The sequence below is a fragment of the Podarcis tiliguerta genome, assembly GCF_965153285.1.
Source record: "Podarcis tiliguerta genome assembly, chromosome: 12".
Taxonomy (NCBI): Eukaryota; Metazoa; Chordata; class Lepidosauria; order Squamata; family Lacertidae; genus Podarcis; species Podarcis tiliguerta.
In genome coordinates this window covers 45,681,020-45,707,389 of record NC_139545.1, presented here as the reverse complement: position 1 = coordinate 45,707,389, position 26,370 = coordinate 45,681,020, and the positions used below count along the sequence as shown (strand labels likewise).

At 43.7% G+C, this 26,370-nt stretch overlaps 1 protein-coding gene across 7 annotated transcripts in view; it reads right to left on the bottom strand.

Moving 5' to 3' along the window:
* The window catches only part of DIP2C (disco interacting protein 2 homolog C), a 293,236-nt gene that overhangs the window by 94,672 nt on the left and 172,194 nt on the right, over positions 1–26,370 (bottom strand). For 4 of the 7 annotated variants that reach the window (XM_083406060.1, XM_083406057.1, XM_083406058.1 and 1 more), the window contains exons 3-6: positions 24,909–25,082; positions 19,888–19,998; positions 9,319–9,444; positions 6,736–6,945 (exon numbers count right to left, since the gene is read on the bottom strand). In XM_083406060.1, coding sequence (XP_083262186.1) covers positions 6,736–6,945; positions 9,319–9,444; positions 19,888–19,998; positions 24,909–25,082 — 621 coding nt within the window. The remainder of the gene's footprint in view (positions 1–6,735; positions 6,946–9,318; positions 9,445–19,887; positions 19,999–24,908; positions 25,083–26,370) is intronic. The other 3 variants (XM_083406061.1, XM_083406062.1, XM_083406063.1) reach the window with 1 other exon arrangement.

Sequence of the window (26,370 nt, the reverse complement as noted above, 5' to 3'; positions counted from 1 at the left end):
CTAAGAAGTAGAGAGCTTGGGTGGTACAAGATAAGTGGCGCTGGGAAACAAGAATAATGTGACAAAATAATGTGCTTATTGAAAGACCACCCTCAAAAGGCAGTTTGGCACTGGTCCTTTGCTTTTCCAGCATGTGCATGAGCAATACAAATAAAACAAAACAAAGAAGACATGAAAACTATGTAGTCCCACTACCTTGGTTAGAATTTGATACGGTCATTGAAGAAGCCCCAGAGGGTTTTTGAGAGTGGGGTGAGAGAAGAGTTTGATCCTTCTGATGTAAGGGAATCTTAGTATTAGTATGTTTAGGAGTTTTAGTGTTGACTTTCATTTTAAAGGACTAAAAATATGGGACACCACAGCAATACTTTGACACATGGTATTTTTGACAAATTGTACATCGAAGCTTATGCAACTACCATGCGTGGAAGTTGGGCCTGGCAACTTGTTCCAATAATTCTCTGCTAATTCTGTTTTAATTTCTGTTTGGAACATTATGCATCTGTTTCAAAGGTTAACTTGCAAATGGAAATTCGCTGCCAACGACAATTGCTGAACTACTCTCTGTACTACATGAAGGATGCAATATTGGTCAAACAGAGCTGAGCTCTAGTAATTACCTAGAAGCAGTTCCCCTCAATTTAATTGCGGTGCATGGAGGAATAAGAACTTGCTGTCAATGTAAGAAAATGTGGGACCATCCTGAGGATGCTTCAGCAAAGTTAAAACACTACTTGAGCATGAATGAGATGGACTTAGCACACAAGGTCCCAAGAATAACAGTCCCAAAGGTTCACACAAAAAAGACATGCACGGTTGTCTTCAACGTCAATACCTTCGGTTTCAGAAGCAGAATGTCTCTGGCTACCAGTTACTGAGAAGCACAATCGAGGAGAGTGCTGTTGCACTCATGCCCTGCTTACAGATTTCCCATATGGCCTAGACATATGGCCGGCTGCTTTGAGAACAAGATGCTGGACAAGATAAGCCAAGGTCTCAGCAGAACTCTTCTTCTGTGCTTATCAAAGAGGGTTAACATTAGACCTCATCAGGCCATTACTTGCCTGAAGAGGGAAAGTGTGGTCAAAAAGGCTGCAGTTCCTCACATTGAGCTCTGTCCCCATAGGTGTGCAGCTATTCCCACCCACATATGTGCTGGGCATAACCTCTGAAGCAGGGTGCTTGCTCTACCTAGGGAGCCTAAATGTGTGGTTTAGAATCCTGGCCATTTAGGCTTCTTAATCATGCAGGTTTTCTGCTTCGGAAGTCGTGTCCAACATGGCAATGGTGGGGAGCAATATGAGCCATGTGATGGGGCAGGGATAAACATGGGCCTCCTGCTGCCATTTTCTTTACACTTGGTCTCTTCACATGTGTTACACCCCAAGAGGGCTATTCTAAAGCTATAAAGCAATGTGCGCTTTCCTGACAGTAAGTCTCATTGAATTCAGTGGGGCTGACTTCTGAGTAGCTATGCACTGGATTGTCCAGTCTCTCTGCCCCAAAAGAGCCAGGCAGAAGCAGTTTTTGTCTAGGATGCCCCCTACATTTCCAATTGCAACGACAATTTATGCCTGCTGCATTTATGGACACCTGCGTTAAGTCAACAAACCACAATTCAAATAAATAAAAGGTAAAGGTACCCCTGCCCATACGGGCCAGTCTTGACAGACTCTAGGGTTGTGCGCCCATCTCACTCAAAGAGGCCGAGGGCCAGCGCTGTCCGAAGACACTTCCGGGTCACGTGGCCAGCGTGACATCGCTGCTCTGGCGAGCCAGAGCCGCACACGGAAACGCCGTTTACCTTCCCGCTAGTATGCGGTCCCTATTTATCTACTTGCACCCAGGGATGCTTTCGAACTGCTAGGTTGGCAGGCGCTGGGACCGAACAGCGGGAGCGCACCCCGCCGCGGGGATTCGAACCGCCGACCTTTCGATCTGCAAGCCCTAGGCACTGAGGCTTTAACCCACAACGCCACCCGCGTCCCAATATTCAAATAAATAGCACTGCATAAAAGTTCTGGACAACCCTTGGGCAAGTTTGCAGTTACTTTGAAACCCAGTTATATATCCTGTTATGGTCCCCCATGCCCACTCGATACTCTTCCTTGGGGGTTCTTTAGCATCTGAACAAGAGGGTAAAGATTTCACCTTGGACCTTGGTCCCTACTGAGTTCAGAATGGAGTTTTTCCATTCTTCACAGCCAGAGGTATTGAGTGCTGCCTTTGAAAAATTCATATTTGTCACAATTAGCACTTTCAGAATGCAGCAGTTTGTCATAATACCATGTCTCCCACAGTCAGAGTAATTTACAGAGGGTGTTTTCCAAAGGGAAACATGGGAATTTGTATTTCGGCGTCATCAAAAGTACATTGTTATTTCTGAGTAACGGTGCTGGGAAGGGGAGATTGCCCCAGTGTGCTGTCCTATTTTTAGGGCATGAATGAAGCACTCCAATTCCCGGACTGCTTTTCTTTAAAATCCTACCTAGTGGGCAGGAACACGGTCTGCAGGAGTCTCTCTTCTTTATAATAAGAGAAAGAACTACCATTGGACCTATTAAAGTCAGATTTTCTATTCCATTTTTCAAAAAATGAAATAAAAAATGTAGGCTTGTACAATTTCTCTGGGAGAGAAACTTGAAAGCAGCCTACTCCCATTCACTACCTGCTAACAAGCATTTAAGGAGACCAGTCTTGCATTCCCATCATGAAGAGAGAGGTCGCTCTGAGCACCTGTCTCCCATCTAATTAAGAAGCTGGAATAGAACTTCAGTCAAAACTACAGACGTGTCTGGTACCAATCTGGTCCTCGGATTCCTTTCACAGTCTGGGGTTGTTTTTTTTAAAGGGAACTAGTGACTTGACTCCCCTATACAAAGTGCCAATAGGATCAGTCTATGCATTCAGCCAGTGGAAGCGTGATTCACATGACAAGCCCATTGTGCGTTATGCTTGCTGTCTGGAGAAATCTCCACAATGAAGACTGAAAGCCTGAACAGTCACCCAAACTGGGGAGAAAAGCCATCTTCCAATCTCTAAAGGGTTGTCACCTGGAAGATGGAGCAAGCTTGTTTCCTCCTGCTCTGGACGGTAGGGCTTGAACCAATGGATCCAAGCTACAAGAAAGGAGATTCCAACTAAACATCAGAAAGAACTTTTCGACAGTGGAACAGACACCCTCAGGAGGTGGTGGACTCAGCTTCATATAAGTGTTTTTTTAAGCACAGACTGAATGGCCATCTGTCAGGGATGCTTTAGTTGAGATTCCTGCATTGTAGGGTGTTAGACTAGATGACCCTCTGGGGTCCCTTCCAACTCTACAATTCTATAATTCCAAGTATGGAGTGGGTGGGATTGTGAGAGAGGGAACAAATATCTTGTTTCCTGGACACATTTGCCATGTGCTCACCTTAACTTGTGCATGGGAAAAAGCAAAGTAGATCCTGCAAGTCTGAGGTTCACCCCCTACTGATGAAGACAGGACTGAGCTAGCTGGGACAATGGACTGACTCAATCTAAGGGAGCTTCCTGCGTTTCTAAAACAATTGGCAGAAACACACGAGAGGCCTTTCTCAGTTGTGGCCCCTGTTGTCTGGAAATTACTTGCTTCAGTAGCCTCATATGGGATCAGGTATGCTTTTTCTGGCCATTCTGGGTTTTGTATTCACTTTATCAACCACTTGTTTGCTTCTATCCATTTATGGGCTTTAAAAACCCAGCATATAAATATTCTTAGTAAACGCACTTAAGAACCTATAGGCTCCCAGTTGGCTCACACAGTCTCCTGGCAGAAAGGGTCGGTTGGAAGAACCTATATTAGGCTTATGTGCACTTTGTCATGTGTGCGCACACCTGCCTTGAATGGCACCTGTACATAGCTGTCAACCTTCCCGTTTTTTGCGGGAAATTCCCTTATTCCAGCGCTGTTTCCCACTGCTTCCTGCTGCTATCCCGGATTGTTAGATATCCTGTAGGCTGTCCCCGGGACAGGTGAGGCTGCTGATCCCTTATTTTCGAGGCTGCTGATCCCTTATTTTCGAGGCTGCTGATCCCTTATTTTCAAATTTGAAAGTTGACAGCTATGCACCTGTACATGAACCCAGTCTGTGTTATCTCCCCCATTGCATCAGAAGGACCTGCATTCACAGATGTAATGTGTGTAGGTTCTAATCACCACCAGTGCTCTTCATTCAGGGTGCAAAGGAGTTCAGAATTTGATCCACTACCCAACTTTCTAGGGTCTCTACACTCTGGGAAACTATGAATTCAGGCATCAGTCTCTTGAGAATAACATCTTTCCCCCAACACCAGCAAACATATACAAGAAAAGAAATAGCAAGAGTTACTGCGCCAAGTCTAAAATTAACAACACGCCACATTATTTTTATAAAGATATATTTAAATGCAACATTCAGACATTGTGACTAATGCAACCTTTCAGAAATGGGATGAAATTTAATTCGTCATAACTTCCTCCTGTACTCCGAGAGGAAGTCACAGAGGAATTCCAAATAGGGACAATCACCTACAGAGAACCTAAGAGGCTCCTGAAAAATATTTTGGAGAGCAGAGATGAGCTTCAAGTTGGGAGGTACATCTAAGGAATGTAGCATTTACTTAAGAATGGGGAAAAGTTGCGAAGTAGAACAAGATTAATATTGTAGAGAGATTAATAGGGCAATCCAATACATACCCACTTAAAGGTAAATCCCATTGTGCTCAACGGTGCATACTTACAGGAAAATGTGCATAGGATTGCAGCCCAATAAGGACTTTTGCCAATTGTCCAATACAATTAAGGACTTTTTTTTAAAAGGTTGCAAAAGGAAACACTTCAAATTAGGGAAATCCAAAATGTTTTTTTGTTGGTTTGTTTCCAGCTCCTTATTTCAGTCCTCAGGCATGGCATTAGCTAATTCAGGTTTTCCAACACTACTTGTAGAAAGGCTACTTGCAAGCCTAAGCATGTCATACTGAATTCACTGGAGCTTATACCCAGGTGAGAGGCTTTAGGATTGCATCTTAAATTATTATTAGTCTTGGTTTCACTCTCTAGAATTAAGGAGCGGGGATAGAACATTTCGTGCCCCTTCTTCTCTTCCACAGAACATGAACTGTCTCTATGCTATGTAATGTTCGGTACATACAACACAGGGATGCCAAACCAGGCACACTACAGACCCAGGCTTACATATGGGAGGAGTAAACTCTGGAGAGTTGTTGTGGCTTGCTCCCAAGTAAGCATGACAGGCCTGAAGGCTTATGATTTACAAGGGCCAAATGCAGGTATCAAAGTAGCTGAACAGCTTGATGACCAAAGTAGGGGGAAGAGTCTTCCAGACTTCCCAGGAAAAAGAGAAGGAACAGAAGTTCAAGACGTAGCACTCAAAACACTGAAATATCATCTACTTCGGTTCATACTAACTCTGTACCTTCCATGCCTACATTAACTTTCACCTCTCTTCTTACAACTCGAACATAAAAGAGGAGGGGGCTCCTGCAGCTTTGATAGCTGTGTAGAAGAGGGGATTTCATTATGACAAGCGACACCTGCCAAAATCCTCTCTTTTACACTTATGGAAGCTGTAAGGGCCTTGTTGCCTTGTCTTCTTTTTCTCATATCCTAGTTAAAAGGGCTAAAAACAAAAAAAGGTCACTGAGAATGCTTTTGTATTTTCATAACCACCCCCATCGCTTCTTAGTGAAGCCTCAATACAAGGCGAAATTCTAGGCCAGTTAAAGCTGTAACGGCTTAAGAGTAAGCCATATTTTAAGTAAATCACAGAAATGCATAGGACCAAATTCAAACGTATAGAACCAAATACAAATCATCAAGTATAAATTGCATTAGGTTGCAATAGTCTTCCACCCTCAGAGACCGTCGCTGACATCTCCCCCTTTATTACCTAAAGAGTAAACCCTATAGAAAAAAGTGAGATTTACTTCCATGTAAACGTGTTTAGGATTAGGCTGGAATGTTTACTTACAAGTAAATCTCATGGGCATTGATGACACTTGCCTTCAATGAACTAGGTGCTGATTTGTAGGTCTAGCTCCGCTCAGATGATCACCCATGTACAAATCTCAAGGAAGAGGGCAGAGTAGGATAGCCACTGGCACATCCTGCCCCCCATAATTTGGTTATTTGAACAGACCGTACAGATACAGGATTCTCCACGTCAACACAAAACCTGCATTTGCAGGGGACCTAACTGCAAGCAAAAAGCTTGTATGTTTGTATGGCCCATTCATGTGAACATACCTTACCATGCAGACAATGGAGCAGAGCCTGCCACCCAGATCCCATTCTGCCCCTTCTATGCATGGTCATTCGACATGCTAGCCATGTGAACAGAATTCAAGAACATAAAAAGAAATCCTGCCACATTTTTTTTTCAAACATTCTCCATTATAATCTTGACTAAAACATCAGTCTGCTCACAGATACTTAATACCATGTGCTTGCTCAGAAAGATATATATATATATAATCTCACTCGTTCTCTGAATTCTGAAAGTGTATCATCAAATTAACACTACCAGACGATTTTCTTTTTTTAAAAGAAAACAGCAACAGAAGAGCTGATGGGAAACGTACACAAAATGACTTTCACTTGTTTCAATAAATGGTAGAAAACCTTTCAAAGAAATCCAGGACATTCTGAGGTCCAAAGGACATACACTGTGTGCGCAGGGGGAAAGGAAAGAAATATAAAACAGGAAATAAACACACCTATATGCGTTTGCGCCATTACATCAGCTAGCCTATGTGCAGCACCGCTGCCGCCACTTTGCGTTGAAGATGAAGACGTTGTAGATGTGGTAGAGCCATGGATGGCTTGGCTGATCCAGTGTTCCATGTTTATACTCCCTTGGCTTGACGTTGGAGTTCCCTGTGAATCGCCCTGTACAGAGCCTTCGTCTTCTGAACCAGATGAGGTATCTAAGATTGCAAAAAGGTGACAAAAGCTTTAATGGGAAGACAAGGAACATGGGGACAAAGTGGCAACGTCCAAGGCACAGTGGTCCCCCCCCTCCCAAAAAAAGTGAGCAATTTGAAAGCAGTAATATAGACAGTTGAATTGAACATGGTCAGATTTTCATGCAACACGTTTCACTATGTGTTTTGTTAGAAGAAGACGAATACTGGAGAATTGACAGAGAGGAAGATCTGTCAAAATAAGGCTATGTTTACCTTATTAGTCATCTGAAGCACAAGTGTTTCTCTACCCAAGAAGTACACTTTACCTTCAAAAGTAGTCATATTTTTTTGGCCGGGGGGGGGAGAGGGCACAAGGCTGCAGTGGCGTAGCGTGGGTTGTCAGCACCCGAGGCAAGGCAAGTAATTTGCGCCCCCTAACCCGGGGCAATGCAAGTAATTTGCGCCCCCCCCCCCGCTGCACTGTCCCTCCCCCAGATAGTCCCTCGCTCTCTCTCCACACCGCACCGCACGCCTGGCACCCTCCCCTCCACAGTGGGCGGCGACCCGGCAGCTCGGATCGGATTCGCACAGCCAGCACTGCAGTGAGAGAGAGAGAGTGAGCCAGGTAGGCACAGAGAGCTGCGAGTGCGAGCGCGCCCCCCCAGATGTTGCGCCCGGTGCGGCCGGGCCCCCCTGCACCCCCCACGCTACGCCACTGCAAGGCTGACCGAAGTAGAATTGGAGAGGGGTAAGAGCAGCAAGAAAGGCAGTGTTTGGGAGGGAACAGCACCCTTAAAGCCTCCCCTTTCAACTAAAAAGTTATCATTTCAGCCCAGTTTAAATGTAAAAACTGTGCAAATTAGTCTGATGCTCAGGTGCTGAAGGCTTGGCAGAATGAAGATCCAGACCACACGTAGGCAAACTAAAGCCTGGGGGCCAGATCCGGCCCAATTGCCTTCTCAATCCGGCCCGTAGATGGTCCTGGAATCAGTGTGTTTTACATAAGTAGAATGTGCCCTTTTATTTAAAATGCCTCTCTGGGTTATTTGTGGGGCTCGTCTAGTGTTTTTACATGAGTGGAATGTGTGATTTTATTTAAAATGCATCTCTGGGTTATTTGTGGGGCATAGGAATTTGTTCATTTATTTTTTTTCAAAATATAGTCCAGCCCCCCACAAGGTCTGAGGGAGAGTGGACCAGCCCCCTGCTGAAAAAGTTTGCTGACCCCTGATCCAGACCTATGCCCACAGACCTGGCTGCAGTTAAATCCCAATGAATTCAGTGATATTTATGTTCATTCAACTTCTTGGCTACAAGGACATTTTAGACTTATGCCAAAAATACGAACCGTTGTTGTCCTGTGGGCCCTGTGCACCACAACAGAAGAGGCCCTTCTTTGAAATGATTTCCCATGGAAGTGGGATTCAAAGCAGTGCCCCATTTGTGCATCTTAATATGTGGGGCTGCTCAGACGTGCACAAAAAGCCAGGCTGATTTGGGCTCCAATTATCAATATATTGTCCAAAACCAGTCTGAAGTCCATATCGTTTTTGACCTGGCAATCTATTGTGTTTTAGGGCTGGGTAATATATCGTCCAAAACCAAGTCCTTATCATGATATCAGTTTCATAATTTTTGACCTGGCAATACACTGCGAATCATGGTATGTGCGCTTGCCATGCAAAAATCACAATGTGGGGAAAACCGTGACGCCAGCCTGTGCCTCTGCACAACTGGCGATATATTGCGGTGTTGAAAACCAGATCTTGTCCAGCTCTAGCTCCAATCCTATACAAACATACTTGGAAGTTAGTCCCATTCATCACAAAACTACTTATTTACAAATAAACATGACCCTATCACACTGTTTCTGAGTGGGGCAAGAACTACTGTCAATCTGAGGCTGTCCCTCAACCCTACTTTTAAAATGCATCCAATTGTGATACTATCATATTAAATTAATGCTATCTTGCGATTAGGTAAAGGTAAAGGGACCCCTGACCATTAGGTCCAGTCGTGACCGACTCTGGGGTTGTGGCGCTCATCTCGCTTTATTGGCCGAGGGAGCCGGTGTACAGCTTCCGGGTCATGTGGCCAGCATGACTAAGACGCTTCTGGCGAACCAGAGCAGCGCACGGAAACACCGTTTACCTTCCTGCCAGAGCCGTACCTATTTACCCACATGCACTCTGATGTGCTTTCGAACTGCTAGGTTGGCAGGAGCAGGGACCGAGCAACGGGAGCTCACCCCGTCGCGGGGATTCAAACCGCCGACCTAGGCTCTGCGGTTTAACCCACAGCGCCACCCGCGACCCTAACTTGTGATTAGCAAACTGCTAAAAAAAAAAAAAGCTTTAACATTTCACGTTAATGGATGTTGTGTTAGTTTCTTACCTGGAGGTGTGTAGGCGTCCATCGATGTTTGCACCACCAATGAACGTCGCTTGGATGGCATAGGCACTGCCATCTTCCTTTCTTTATGTTTTGCAAGAGCTGCCTGGACTGCTTCTGTATGAACATCTGGAATGAAAACCTAAATATCAGTTTGGAATGCCAGCAGGAGAGGTCACAAACACGGGCAACTTTGACCGTGTAAATTCCTTAGTCAGAGACATATGCACCCTTCAAAACATTGCTTCATGTGTATTTGTTTTTCAGCTGTGTTTTTTTTAATTGTGTACACATTTTTAAATGTTTTTACATTTGTAATTGTTTATATATGCTTTACTGATTATATATATTTATAAAAATAATCAGGAGGAAGATGAGGAGAAACCCAATTTTGCAGGGGTTCTCAGAGAAATAAAGCAGGAAGGCATGTATTGGACTACAGTGGTGCCTCGCAAGACGAAAAGAATCCATTCCGGGAGTCTTTTCGTCTTGCGGTTTTTTCGTCTTGCAAAGCAAGCCCATTGACTTAGCGCTATTAGTGCTATTGGCACTTTAAGGGCTAAAAACGGCTATAAAGGGCTTGGGGGATTAGCGGTTTTGCTGCTAAAATGCTTTTAGCAGCTTAGCGATTCAGAAAAAGGGGTTTTGGAGCAAAAAAAACCCCAAAAAATTTCGTCAATTTTCGTCTTGCGAAGCAAGCCCATAGGGAAATTCGTCTTGCGAAGCGCCTCTGCAGACGGAAAACCCTTTCGTCTTGCGGGTTTTCCATCTTGCGAGGCATTCGTCTTGCGGGGCACCACTGTAATGCTAAAATGTGTTAAAATAACTAAACACACACTCTGTGAAACAAGTTCCAGTGCTAAGAATGGTTTATTGTATGGAAAAAGCTGAGAGCTACAGTGCAAAGAACGCGCTTTACACGTTGATTATAACCTTTTCAGTTTGATTATTTGATTATAACCTTTTCAGTCTCTCTGGTTGCTAGTTGGCTGCTAGCTTCATTTGGTGGTTCTTCATCAGTTTTTGCTACTATTTGGATTTGGTTTTTTAACCGTTTTATTGTTTTTAGTGTATTGTAAACTATTCTGAAGTCACTTTTTGTAATCTAAAGCAGTATACAAATCTAAGAAAGAAAGACAGTTTGATCAGCAAATGCCGGGGCATAGTCATTCTCAACAGATTTGCCTACAAAGCATCACTATATAGAAGGGATGAGGAAACTCTGGGGCTACAAATGCTTTTGGACTCCATTTCCCATGAGCCTCAGCCAGCATGGTGAATGGTCAGAGATGATGGGAGTTGTAGTCCAGCAACATCTGGAGCGCTGCAGGTAAGCCACCTCTACTATATAGGATTGGATTACTGTGTCAACAAATATTCAAACTCTACTCTATTAGAGCTCAAAGAAGTGATGTTCCTTTATGAGGGCTGCTCCTCTTCCTTCTGGCAAATTCACAAGTTGATTTTTCCCACTATAAGCTTCTCTTCCATTCTGAATTTCTGCCTGTCATGCAGCTGTTAAAGCACAGCTGCACTGCCAGGGAGAAAAACAGGGGGTGTTAGCACTTCAACCCCAATCTGGAAAGTTTAAGTTAGTTTGCCATCCAACTTGGAACTTCTCTGGAAACAAAGCAAGACTAATCAGATGAAACACTGCATTTCAGACTTAATGTATTTTGTACTAGCAACAGAAACAGCCCAAGGATATCAGAGAAGCCCCATCACTTGCTGATCTTAGAAATATATTTTGCCTTATTGAATTGCTTCATAAAATTAACGGGATTGGATAAAGATATAATTGTACTTAGCGGCCCACTGAAAGTTAGTGATGACTGACTTAAGACCCACTGATTTCAATGGATCTACCCAAAGTATGACTGTATCTGCGTCTAACCTATATATCTTTCGAGAAATAAAAGGGAGACTGGTTGGAAAGCATCTAAATAAATGATCCAATTCTGAAGCCTGTGTTGGCTTTTATGCCATAAGTACAGAACACGTCTATAGTTGTATTAGCTAATAAAGGCTCAAAATTAGATCACAGCGAGTAGAATGCATTTGTGAAATAGCCTTTAAGATTATAGTCATGTTTCAGACAGACAAGCTCTCTTTGAAGACAAGTTGCTTTTGCTGAGAGGCAGCAAGTGGGCAGGAATATGAAAAGAATAAGGAAAAACAGACATGGATTATGTTTTTTTGACACATAAACATGGATTAAGAAAAGTACTTGTATCTTGTTTGTTGTTTAAAGGATAAATTTTGAACCATCTTCACTGATGGAGGGTATTAAAGTATATTTCCAGTGTAATGCAACAATGATAAGGATACTAAGTTTACTGGGGAAATAGCCCCAATGAAAACAAAACAAAACAAAAGTGCTTCTGAATAAATATAGTGAGGGTGAGCTTATAAAAGCCATGATGATGAACACATAACTTGGAAGTAAGATCGACTGAAAGCAACTGTACTTAACTGTCGAGAAGCTTGTCTGAAATTCAGGGAACAAGCACAAGTTAGGAAACGCCACAAAACAGAAGCCGAAATACTTAGAATTCAAGTAATATAAAATCTTGGCTTTAACCGTTTATGCTCTCAGAAAAAGAGCTCAAGACTATTAATGCCAAGTTTCCAGACTACTTAAAGTACACTTCCACATATAGTTTTCCTTATCGCGTATTTACTTAATTGAAAAGAAGTCATGCCGTCTTCTAATATACAAAAGTGCAGCTTGCTCAGTCTCAGGGTCCTAAAAAACCGGGCAAGGGGAGCTTTCCCCCACATTGCTAATAATCTGGACTGGACAACTCTTTAAAAAGAGAGAGAGAGAAAGAATACCTTTAAACAGAGAACTGTCCACCGGGGAGGGGAGGTGGGGGAATCCAGTATTAGTGTAATATAGAGCTAGCGTTTATTTTAAATTCCACATACATTAAATCAGGGTGTTAATACTCTACCACACAGGTACTGTTCTGCGGAAGAATTCAGAAATTTTATTTTTTTATCAGCAAAGCATTCTGCACCACCAACATCTAACCCAAACACTTCTTTATTGGGAAGTCAAATAAAATTTTAATTAATTCCTAGTAAATATGCTTAGACCCATGGCCTACAATGGCTTATTGGACAGGTAGATAATAATGCATCTGCTCATTTTATCCAATGTATGTCCTTATTAACTTTTAAAAAGGATTTCAGGGCATTCCTTTGAAGACAAAGCTTTGGCATATAAACTGTTGTTTTACATCTGCTGCTACAGTTCAAATTGTATTTTATCTGTTGCTCAGTTTGAACACAGTACAGCCGCTTTTCAGTCGTCGTCCCTCCCCCCCCCCCCCAGGTTCCTTTATATTTTTTAAAAATAGGGTTGCTATTGTTTTGTGGGGGTTTCTCTGCTTCTCTTGCCTGCTTCTCTCTCTTCTTAAGAAAAGCCAGAATAGAAAAATATGATCCGCTAAATAAAACATAACCACTCTGCTGTATGCTAGCAGATATTACCCTTCCGTTTCCTCTCCTTTGATCTTCTTTCCCTTCTTCGTTGGTTGGCTCATACACTGGATTCAATTTGTGCTTCTTGCTATTCTTAGAGAATCAATATAAACAGTGCAAAATGAAGTGACAAGATTGGGAAGGCTAATTGCTTGACTTGCGCTGAGGATGTCTGCGCAAGATTCATTACTCAACCTGTCAAGCATTTATTCTAGGTGGCCTGATAATACATAGTAAAAGTTAGGGATAAAGTAGATGTGGCTACTACTACTATTACTCCTACTCCTACTATTAAGCTAATGCTTTGCATAGTTTTACCCTCATAACAACCTGGAGAGGTAGATCACATGAATAATAGTGAGCACCTCAAGATCACCCACAAGGCTTCATGTGCAGAGGTTTAAGTGAGATCGCCCTAGTTGACGTTCAGGGCTCTCTCTGTCCTTGAGGTCAGATTCTATGCATTCATGTAGAATGCAGGGTGGGGGTCAGATTTCAAGAACCAAAAAGGGACTGTGGGTGTGTGGAAAAAACTCTTCCCTGCATCCACTAATTAGCCCCTTCACCCATGAATGGCAGCCTCGCTTACTACTGGAAACCAGGTATGGGCTATACAGGAACAGAGAAGATTCAGTTCCTCCAGCTCACATGTTTTTGCTCCTTAAACCAGACTCCCACTTCTTTCCATATGACTGCAGCAGATATGGGTTGAAACGCTGGGTAAATGTCCAGTTATTTTTAATTCTGTCCAACACAAAAACGTTTCCCATTTTATTTAACGCCCTTGCTCGTTGGAACAGCTTCACACCATCATTTATGTTACCAAAATTTCACTACAGTGGTACCTCAGGTTACATACGCTTCAGGTTACATACGCTTCAGGTTACAGACTCTGCTAACCCAGAAATAGTGCTTCAGGTTAAGAACTTTGCTTCAGGATGAGAACAGAAATTGTGCTCCGGCGGTGCGGCAGCAGGAGGCCCCATTAGCTAAAGTGGTGCTTCAGGTTAAGAACAGTTTCAGGTTAAGAACGGACCTCCGGAACAAATTAAGTACTTAACCTGAGGCCCCATTAGCTAAAGTGGTGCTTCAGGTTAAGAACAGTTTCAGGTTAAGAACGGACCTCCGGAACAAATTAAGTACTTAACCTGAGGTACCAGGTGTATGTGGTTGGCTTTGGCCACAGGCACACTGCCAAACGCATGGAGAGATTATGAAGTGAGCTTGTGGCAACCAGAACTTCTGACAACAAAGGAGGGTAGTATTCTGCAGAGAATACAGGAAATGTGTCTCCTCGTATTCTACCAAAGCAGAAGTCCATTCAAGGATGAGGTCCGTATCACCTGCAATATTTTGATGTTTTGCAAAAAAGGGTGGTTTGTAAATTCTCTTCTAAATAAGTATTATTATCTTCCTCTCTCTTATCAAATCATATCATCTTGCAGTGCAGACACTGGGTTGCAATGAGGATCTCTGCAGTGGTTTATAAGGCAGTCACATTCCCACCTGCCTGTTTGCTTCCTAGTTCTTCCATCTGCACCCCTTCCCCAAACCACCTGCAGTGGCAACAAAGCTAGTCTCCAAACCTAGGAACTCCTCTACTTCACAAAAGAAAAGATAAATGCCTCAAAAGCATAGATAGCTTTATAATTTAATGATTCCTTGCAGGTTCTGCAACTTCCTAGATCCAGAGGAAGCTGAACTTGCTCCTTTTAAGCATGGAACGAGTCTTCCTGTCTCTTATTGCATACAATAAACAAGGCTTTCCCCTTTACAGAAAAGACTTCCATATCTTGGTAATTTCAGCACAGTTCTAGAGACACAGAAAAAAAAACCCTAATGCACTGTAGCCTGTAGGTGATTTATTACTTCCACCTTGGCTCACAGCACTGCATGCCTTTCTCAGTACAATCAAGTGTTACCTAGTAAATATTTAAAGTTTCCATGTTAGTAGGCCAAGATTCTTTCAACCTCCTTATGAAGCCTGCCATGTGACTGCAAGGGAACGAGCCTATTCATCATATTGCTTGGGTCTCCTATTCTTTTACTGCTTTAGCTAAAAAGTGTAAATTCATCCTGATTAATCTGGTGCAAACCAAATGTGGGACTTCTAAAGACATCAAGTTCAACCCTATGCATTTCACTAAATCATCTGTGATGAATGTGTATCCTGTTTCTGCTTAAAGACCAGACTAGAGAAAGATATTCATCTCATTTTACCTTTTCGACGAGGAAATCCTTCTCGTGCCACTACTGTTGGCTTATTTCTAGGTCTGCCAGACCCAATTTTTAGTTGATTAACACCTGCCTTTTAACCAATTAAACGCAGACCACTTTGCACATTACCAAAAACCCTCTATATCGATTCTCTTTTTCCTGAGATATTGAGGATGTGTGTGTTAATTTACAATTTAGTCGCTGTCTGATTGAAAGGCTGCCTGCAATATTTCTTCCTCTTGCCCTTACTACAGAAACACACCAGAATTAAAATGGGGGGTGGAGAGACAAGCAAGTGTTTCCTTAACCCACATCGATCATGAGTGGTACTTAAAACTAGTCCCCATCAACTACATTACTAGTGTGCGATCTGATGCGCCATTAATGGAGAACAGGGGATAAAAGGCCCACACACAGGTGAATCATGGGGCAGGAAGGATGCTGTAAGATGGTCTGGCTTACTCTCAACCCACCCCAGAGATAGCAGCTGTACAACGAGGGCTAAACAGTGAAGTCCCTTCTTCCACATTGCTCACAGTTTCGAACCAGCAGGGAGGCAAGGACTTGGCCTGCAGATCCCACCTGCAGATCCCACTTATGCTGGGGCCTAGGAAGCATAAATATATGGCTCGTTAGGGAGCCCGAGGCCTGCATTCCATTGCAGATGACTTTTTGGCGGGACATCCACTTCCTGTCTCACACACACTGACATATACATTTACAGACCTAAACACAGTGGCGTAGCGTGGGTTGTCAGCATCCGGGGCAAGGCAAGTAATTTGTACCCCCTAACCCGTGGATTTGCGCCCCTAACCCTAACCCCCAGATGTTGCGCCCAGTGCGGCCGGCCCCCCCTGCACCCCCACGCTACGTCACTGCCTAAACACACTTTGTCACATTCATTCATTCATTCCCTGCCCCCCTCCCCACAGCAATTAGGACTGAAAAGTTCTCAATGCTAATTGCTCCAGGGGCAAGATGTTCACAGAAATGGCAGCACGCAGGAAGGATAGGGTTAACTCCTTCCCTCCCTCGCTACCAAGATTATTAGCCAAAAGTGGAAGGCTCCCCCCCCCCGGCTTAATTGCCCCACAGGGCAGGGTGGTGTGGCATGGGCCAGATGGGGAGGCCCCCCAGACCACAGCTATCCTATGGGCTTGAGAAGGTTTACACACACACACACACACACACACACACACACCATGCCCTATGAGAAATGGGAAGGGTCTCATGTTGTCATGGCAATACCTATCATTACTGTACTCTCAGCAGAGCTGGAATCTGCACCCTGCCCTCCTCACACAGGTAGCAGGGTTGCACCCTTAGCCGATTGCTCTTTTGATTAAGGCTTGCAGCCCTTTTCTCCCCCTGCGTTATGTGTGCTTTATTTCTGCTCTGGATATTCAGCTTTCAAAGAAAGCAGAGATTGTTTGGGTGTCCCCCAGTTTGACAGCTGGCAAGAGCCTGATTTTTTTTCTCATGGAGAAGCCTAACATTCAATTCTGTTCCCAAATACATTATCTGGAGAGAGAAGAAGCACACTGGCAGAGGATCATGCAACCACCTCCTTATATCCGGCAGTGCTTTATAGCTATTTTAATATCCTATATTACTTATAGAGAACTCATTCCCCTGAGTGCTAAATCCTTATGTAACAAGGATAGTACAGTCCACAAAGCGATTTTTTTGGAGGGTGATCAGAGCTTGGGGGAACTCCAAGGTTTGCAGAAATGCAGAAGATGTTAAAAGAGAAGGGGGAAGAGTAAAAAACAGCCTAATTGAAGACTGAGCATGCTCAGTGGCCAGTGTGTGTGTCTATCTCTATCTCTATCTCTATCTCTATCTCTATCTCTATCTATCTCTATCTCTATCTCTATCTCTCTTTATCTGTATCATCTATCTCTATCATCTCTATCTCTATCTCTATCATCTCTATCTCTATCTCACCAAAGACTGGCTAGGCATCCCATGCTAACCATCTGGATTCTGGCTACTGACTTCAATTAAACTTACAAGACAGAACGTCCAAACAACCTATAAATAGTGATGGCTTCATCTTTGCAGGTGACAATCATACTTAATATTTATTATTCATTAATGATGAATTTAGGCAAATTCATCCTCCAAATATAAGTAAGAATCTAATACATATTTGATTGTTATGGGTTAAGTGAAACCTTACTTGGCCCGCTGTCATTGCTTGCTAGAGAAATCGCAGATGCGCTTAGTGAGAATTGCTGGGAATGCTCAGATTTTAGGTATTATGACTATATAATTAATTTTGGTGCCAAGTGTCTATTAGCAACAGGATAATGACACGTGCTAATTGGTAGTGACAGGTGATAAAGCAGTTAATGTGCTATGATCAAAGCGGCTGAATTATAGGATTTGTACCCTCTTGTGTCTTCAGGGTCATTAGCCTACTGTTATCAAGTAGTGAGGTGGCTGGCGGTGCCATGGAAATTGATATGCTGGTGCCACTAACAATCAATCCCTGAGAAAAGGGGGCCCACCCAGGGTACAGTCATTTATTTTGGATGTGGTTACTGTTCTTCCTTTCTGGGGAGACATTGCTGCTATGCCATGCATTCCTTTGCCTGGGCTGCCAACATTTTTACCAACCCAATTATACTGGGTCTGTGACTATGGCTTGAACGGCAGAGATCGATTTATCTCCTTGCCAAGAAAAACCCCACCTACTGATTTTTACAGAATAAGCTGCTGTAAAAGACACAGGAACAGAACCAGGCTGTTACTTCTGGTTAGTTGGCAACACTATATTTTGCTTACTTCTGTGACCAAGAGTAGCAGTGCAATCCTATAGGTATCTGCAAGTCGCACTGAGTTTAGTGGGGCTTACTCTCCCTATACCTTATAAGTGGGTATATGCTTGCAGGGCTGCAAGCATATACCCACTCACTGAACCCAATGGGACCAACTTCTGAGAAGACTTGGAACTATAAAGGCTGCAAATTCTGTGGTCAGTGGAGTTCTGGGTCCCTCTTTTGCCAATTGGCAAAAAAATGAAGGAACCAAAGCTTGAATTTGTGGAAAGAATGTACACAAGTGCCATCGGAAGTCACAAACTGGAAATATCCTCTTTTGAGCTAAAAGAGCGCCAATAATCTCTTGATGTTTTCTCCCCAGCTTCAGACTTCCAGGCTACAACTCGAAGAAGACTTGCTAGAGAGCAATGTCTATAGAAACCAGTGGGGTTTTATTTCTGAGCAAATGCGATTAAGATCATGCAAGCCAACTCTGTCTTCCTATGTACGAAGCAGCAGCTTGTGTCGCGCTTTGATAACGAACTACCAGCTTTTGCTGCAAGGAGCCACTGAGCGTGGGAAACAGCCCTTGGAACTCTGGCTTGTGGGAGTCACAAGGCAGCAGCAGAGGCTCTGGGCCTGATATTTCAGCACAGGCCACTGATGTCATCCACTCAGAGCTGCATTGTTATCTACATAGCAGCTCTGCACCTACACAGAACTGAAGTAGCAAACCTGGTGCGCTGCCACCTAATGACACTGTCACAAGATCCTCTACCCATGCCTAACAATGCTCACTGGCAGAAAGTGGGAGTCTGCCAGCGAATTGCTGCATGTAGGAGTATCAAGCTCTACTAGTCCCCAGCCTCCCGTCTCTCTGCTGTCCCTGTTAAATCTGTACCCTTTCAGCCAAGATGGGATGTGCTGCCCAAACATCAGAAGGAATGTTTCATCAACTTTACTCCTCCCTAAGATAAGGAAGGGAATTCTAACTCTGTGCAAGACTTTGCTACATTATGCAGGGGGTGGGTTAGATTAGAGCTGGGCAGTGGGGAGCAGGGTAAGAGACAGATTAGGATCTACTGGTAGATTTCCGGGTGATCTGTGGTAGATTGGCACTACCTACCAATTGCTTAACTATAGCAACAGCAAAACTCTTTCCTACTTAAATGAGGCAGCTTAAGTGAAGAAAGGCAAACCAAACCTCAGTTCAGATCTCATACTGGGGGGGGGGGAATCATCAGCTTATAATGGGTTGAGAGGACACCCTGGTCTTTAATTCTAACTGTATGTCTTTTGCACTTGGTTCTGATTGGTAGAACTTGGGTAAAAAGGTAAAGGGACCCCTGACCATTAGGTCCAGTCGTGGCCAACTCTGGGGTTGCGGCGCTCTTCTCGCTTTATTGGCCAAGGGAGGAGGCGTACAGCTTCCGGGTCATGTGGCTAGCAGGACTAAGCCACTTCTGGCGAACCAGAGCAGCACACGAAAAGGCCGTTTACCTTCCCGCCGGAGCCGTACCTATTTATCCACATGCACTTTGATGTGCTTTCGAACTGCTAGGTTGGCAGGAGCAGGGACTGAGCAACGGGAGCTCACCCCATCACAGGGATTCGAACTGCCGACCTTCTGACTGGCAAGCCCAAGAGGCTCAGTGGTTTAACCCACAGCGCCACCCGCGTCCCTTAGAACTTGGAAAGGACTTTGGAACAACAAAGTAGATCCAGCAAGTTGGAAGCCCACCCTGGATGGGAAGACCTCCACAGTCCCTTCCATGGTTCTATGGTTCTACATGCTCTGTGTGCAAAAGGTTCCAGGTTAAGGCTTGGCATCACAAGATAAAAAATTACCAAGTAGGTGGGAAAGAAGAATGTCTACATACTTGATAGAGACTGATAGTTCTATGCATGCAACAGCAACATCATCATGAAAAAGGCTGCTTTCTGCTTATGTGCTATGCAATGATGTAATCTGGGAATCTTGGGGTTTGGGGGGCAAATAAAATGGGAAGAAAAATATGTATGCACTTATTTCCGCCCCCCCAACAGTGGTTAAAAGCAGAGAAGCTCTTTCTCAGCCTGACACTTCTGCAGTTTTTCCACATACCTGACCGATAGCGCTCATCACGTGACCCTGAGGACCTGCGTCGGTGGTATCGAGAGGAGGAGGAAGGGGTAACGGGAGTTCGGCGTTCTTGTGGCAGGGCCTGATCCACGCCTGCATTTGGGGGAGGAAGAGGGGTGAAATTAGACTTCGTTGCATTATGTACACTTTTATTTTTATTAACAGCCTGCCCAGCGATAAGGATTGTGCAAATCAGACAAATAACTATTATGTTATTATTATTTTATAATACTATTGATACTTGATGTTTTCAGTAATAGGATTTAGGTACATGGATGCAGCCCCTGAAATTCATCTACTTCGATCAGCTGCAGTTGTTTGTTTTTATTTATATATATATAAATTATATACTACTAGCCATTTTTTAAAAAAAATAAATCGTAGCAGTTTACAACAGTTATACATTGAGGCAGAATGATCATATCCCAACTCCTAACTCTGGATGTCATATTTTATCTGGTGTATAGTATTCACAGGCAGAGACCTGACGTATGATGCAGGGAGAATCATGCTAGAGGGATCCCCCCCCCAAAAAAAAAGAATATATATATAAAGAGCACATGTTCAGCCTGGTGGTGTAAAGGTTCAAGTGCAACATAAATTGTTCCAAGTGCCAGTGTAAATTGCAATATTGAGCCAAAACACCCAAGATGGTACACTAATATATCTCAGGAGACCGCAACTATTTGGGCGTCATCCTTAAAGCAAGGCTTTCGTTTGAAACAGACGTTGCATAGAGAAGGAACCTGGCAAGATCGGAATGGGAGAACAGCCGATGCGAAGTGCAACCCTCAAGAGAACTGAGGACCCTAACTTAGACTGGCGCAACACATGCAGATTAATCACAATACAATATATAAAGTCTTATGTGCCAAACAGACCAATGAGCTTGCAAGCTACCCGTGGTGGCGCAAGAGTCATTGGGAAGCCACTGCCAAGACTGGGCTATATGAGGGGTAGCCACTGTAGTGACCTCCAGAAGTTATTGGACACCCACCAACCTCAGCCAGCATGGCAAAGGCTCATGGATGATGGAAACTGTAGTCTAACAACATCTGGAGTGCAACCTGTTGGCTGTCCCTGAGATAGATGAACGAATAATCTGACTTGGTATAATGCATTTTCCTACTGCTGGTGTGAGATTGTCTTGGGCTGCAGTAGCAGTAAATTTCCACAGGATTGGGTGGCAAATCAAACAAATCCAGGTGTCTCAAGAAAGTGAGCTATGGAACTCGCTATGTAGTCACCAGTGCATGGAGACATCATCACCGAGCTTTTCCAAAACAAGAACTCCCCAGCTCTTTAGCTCAGCAACCCCCATCTGCTATCTCCAGATGTTACTGCCTCCCATTCGTTGACGGAAGATGATTCTCTATACAGGTCCTACACAGAGTCTTTACCCAGAATATTTGATGTCTTGCACAGAAGCATTTGAGGAGAGACAACATTAAGGGCATGTGTCGTAGTAAGCAGGGAACGGAAGGGTACGAAACACGTGGGATGCACACCACCCTGGCAAAGAGTTAAAAATAAATACTAGCTAATTGAAATAATCAGCTGAGCGGCTCTTTCCAAACAGCATCATGTGGCTGTGCTAGAGGCAGGCGACAGCTCTATTTTCGGTCGACAAATTAGATACTATGGCGATATGAACCACAGGGGACAAAAAAAGCAACTCCGGTTATTAAAATGTAGGTAGTCCATGCCGGCCGTGGTGAAAAAAGGGACGCTTCTAATACCCCGGTTGCACACCAAAGTATACCGCCTGAGTGCTACACCCCAACCTATTGTGAATTGCTGAAAACTTATCACTTGCTGCGCATATATATATATATATATATATATATATATATATATATATGATTTATAAGTAAAGGGGGTGTTAGTCCTTCTGCTTAAAGGCATACGGCATACTATGGTGGGAAGGAACATACTCACTGGCAGAATACCTGTCTTGCATGCAGAGGACTTAGGTTTAGTCCCTGGCATCTCTAGGGATGAAACCTGGAGCTGCTACCAGTCAATGTAGACAAAACTGAGCTAGATGGACCCAACAGTCTGACTCAGTATAAAGCAGCTTCCTATGTTCTTAACTGAGGTGGTGGACTTGTAGCCAGGAGCTCACAGTTCTGCCTCATTGACCCAGCATCTCTCCTCCTCTGAAAGTGTCCCTATTTTCAACTGTGAAATACTGGAGGTGCTGTCAGTTGTTGTTGTTTAGTCGTTTAGTCGTGTCCGACTCTTCGTGACCCCATGGACCAGAGCACGCCAGGCACTCCTGTCTTCCACTGCCTCCCGCAGTTTGGTCAAACTCATGCTGGTAGCTTCGAGAACACTGTCCAACTATCTCGTCCTCTGTCGTCCCCTTCTCCTTGTGCCCTCCATCTTTCCCAACATCAGGGTCTTTTCCAGGGAGTCTTCTCTTCTCATGAGGTGGCCAAAGTATTGGAGTCTCAGCTTCAGGATATGTCCTTCCAGTGAGCACTCAGGGCTGATTTCCTTAAGAATGGATAGGTTTGATCTTCTTGCAGTCCATGGGTCTCTCAAGAGTCTCCTCCAGCACCATAATTCAAAAGCATCAATTCTTCGGCGATCATACATCACTACTGGGAAAACCATAGCTTTAACTATAGCTTTAACTATATATGCTGTCAGTAGTACCAAACAAAATTGCTGGCAAACTTTTCTCCCTTGCATGCCGACATTCCTGTAAAACTGCATCTACAAAAATTAGTGCGATAAACATTTTCATTCTCGTTGGAATTGGTTCTTCTTCCTGTGTGCTTTCCTTTTAGTGGTCAGCATTTGGTTTTTGGTTTTTTCAAAAGAGTGCCCACACACAAACATTTCTCTGGCTTATAGCTCTAAAATGGGAAATGTCTAATTCAATTTGCTGCCGTTATTAAAGGTCAAAATAGGACGCTGGATTCAAAAGCTCCTTTCTACATTCCCGCCTTCCCCAGTCCCCTCCAAATAGGAGATATAAATATCGCTTCATGGCTTGTCCCTGATTTTTCCTTCAAACAATGGACTTGGAATGCAAACTGCTATTAGGCACTCAGCAGGGCAAGTCAGAGCCAACGCAAGGAAGGAAGAAAAAAAGAAGAAGTCTAAATTTCTCCGCCCAGAGTAATACAGAGCACAAAAACATGAAGCCTTCAGGATGCAGACAGAGACACAAAACCGCTGCAGAATATTAAATGCCAAGAAGTCAGTGGAGTGTTGCTGTCAACAACAAGGTGTTAAGGGAGGCATCGCTCACCTACCTGGCACTGCGAACGCTGCTAAATTACATGGATGAGGTTTACAAAAGCAATATATTCTTATTTACAGGGCCAGGCGATACATGGAATGTAAGGGCAACCTATGGACACAGAGGGCTTCCACCTGATACGATCTGTATACAAGGCCCTACGTGTCAGGCTATGTTTACATGGAGGAAAGGAAAAGCCTAGCAGGCGTTTGAGGTGCGAGTGTGCGCGAGAGTGGGGAGGACTTTCATTCCCCCCCCCCCCCACAGAGGACTACATTCTGCAAAGTCATGCAATGATATCTCACTGGATTCTCTCCTGGTCTGTTTCCCATAGATCTCACCATGGTGGGAGCAAGCCTAAGAAGGAGCAAAACGGGATTTCTCTCAGTGAGGACAGGAGATGGTGCATCTTGAAGCTCTGTTAATCTGAACAAACTGAGCTGTGCTTGCTTGATATTTAGATGTCGGGGGGGGGTGTACTTTTAAAATAGGATCAAAATGACTAAAATGAACATACTGTATACATAAGTAAATGCACATATTTAGCTTTGCATTTTGTATTGTGTCCAGAGTGAGACAATGCAAAAGGAATCCTTTCCTGAATGCTCTCTAATTTTGTTCCCCTTTGTCCATCTAAAAGCAACCTCAAAGACAACGCTGGCACTGATAATGCCTGCCCTAAGGCAAAGTTCAAGGCAAAGTGAACTGATGGCCTTTGGGTTCACATGCCTGAGTCTTAGCCACTGATTCATCAAAAAGAGAGCTGTATAGCTTTACTATAAGCATCCCACCTTGTTAAAAAAAGGGAGGTGGGAATCCTGACTCATCATTGAATTATAAGGAAGTTATAATTCCTCAGGTCTTAAGACAAAGGCTTTATTGTCCTCGACACCTTCCAACATGAAAGCAACGAACAGTCAGCGCCTACAGCTGTTTGCGGTGGTATGTTCTATGCTGAAAATACCATCAAAAGCTGGGCGACAGGGGAAGGAAGTTGGGGATCAAAACAGCCCCCCAAAGTTGCCAGCAAATGTAAAATTCAGACAGCAAGCTGTTTGAGCAGCTGTTTTGGCATGAGATGGGACAGGGAGAGTGCAGATGACAGCGTGTTGTGTTGAGGAAGGATTTGTGGCTGGGGAAACCCAGCCAGATGGGCAGGGTACAAATAATAAATTATTATTATTATTATTATTATTATTATTATTAGTTTTATTGCCACGTGGGAGGGGTCATGGGTGCTGCCGATACCAAAGGATCCGAGAATGGAGGAATAGCAAACCCATCATATAGACATTCATGTCTTCCTGCATCTTAATTCCTCTCCCCTCCCCGCCAAGCCAGTTCTTGCATCAGAAGTTGTGTTTTGCAGCTGTCTTTGAGAAAGGGCTTTGTGATGTCATGCACAAATAAAACTCTTCATTTTCACCACTCAGTAACAGAAGCAGAAATGCGGGTGTTCCTGCGGCCCAGCAAATAGCAACTGCAGATCATGCTCTTTTGTATATTGGGTCCGCATGTGATCTGCACCAGAGACATGTGCTTCTTGTAAGGAAACAGGCGGTGTGTGTTACAGTTCTGGGACTTCAAGGGTGCCCTTTTATTATTTGACCTCTTCAACTAGCCACATCAAATATATATCCCAAAGCCCTTAAAAAAAAATCAGATGAAATAATACCTTTCTTAATAGGCTTGTTAAAAAAAACACACACATAGATATATAAAAAGATATGCATATATTTTTTGTGCTCACCAAAGCGAAAGTAAAAGAGAGGCCGGTTTGCCGCTGTGTTGTGTGGGGCTGTGCGCTCTCTAGCTGCTGCTTCCCGGATGTCACAGACCCCAATGTTGCTAGTGCGCAGCGTCCTTCTCGTGGCCCCTTCATTGTGCTGTAGTCTACACCGAACCGCAGCAGCTCCATTCGCCGCTGTAACAAGTTGAAAAAAACTAATTAAGTCACGTTTTAGTTTTTTTACATTTGTTACAGCAACGGATGGAGCTTCTGCCCCCATGCAGTGAAATGTGTGCGCACACGCAAGCCCACACGCGGGCACACACACACACACGTGTACACACCCCAGGCACATACAAACACTACAGTATGGAGCCACAGAATCAATTTCCCACTCTGCCAACATTGGTGTTTGTAATGTCAGCAAAGCAGCAGCAAGAGGACTGGATGCTGGGACAGTGGGGAACTGCCTTGTGGTTTTACTGTCAGTCTGGTGGGCACGTTTGCACCAAAGGGGGAAAGCATCCTACCCCAACCTTCCCGTCCCCATTCCCCCCCCCAAAAAAAATCTATGTGGTAAATTCAGCCACATCATTTTAAAGATAAACAAAAAAGTCTCTTCTGAAATGCGAGGTCAAATACCCAATGTTATCAATGCTTCCATTTCCCAAGGGATTATGGCGAACGAACGAATGATTAAAACAGGCCGCAGACCGTGGCTCCAACCATTCTGCAACTCCACTTGCATTTAATGACAATTTGTCGGGGGGCGGGGGCGACAATTGCCCCTTCTTATGAATTGAGGGTAAAGCAAGTCTCCCATCGTATGAAAACACCAATTTTGTCTGGAAAGTACTGGAGACACATATATAGGAACGAACAATACTACAAACACATTAAAGAACTTCTGACTCTTAAGAAAAAACAGGCTGTAACTTTAACGTATGTTCATCTTGTTGGCACAATAAAAACAACATACTGTAACAGGGGTACCCTCTGTCCTTTTCACATTTCCACAAGAGTGAACATTTGCTTCAACAGCATCCTTATAACTTTGTTTTATAAAAAACAAGTTTATAGCCTTTCTTGTTACGTATATATGTATTAAAGTGTGTTAATAGTGTTGCTGAGCTCTCGAAAGACAGAGCAGTGATGGAGCAAGTTTTCTAGGGGCTGGGATCGGGGATTTAATACCCTTCATTACAGTTCCTTATCTGTTCCCATGACTGGCAAAAGCAAATTAAATTAAATTATGCAGAGTGTTTAAAATGGCAGGATGATCTATGGAAAGAAGACAAAATTATGTTTGCATAAATTGAATAATATAAATAAGTGGTATAACTGAGTTTTCCTAGTGTATAATTTCTATTATCTTGGCACAGATTTTTTTTCTCTCAACCCTGGACAACATATACAGTTCTGATTATACATCTGTGTGCACTTATGTACAAAACTTTTCAGTATTATTTCCAAGCTTGTACCT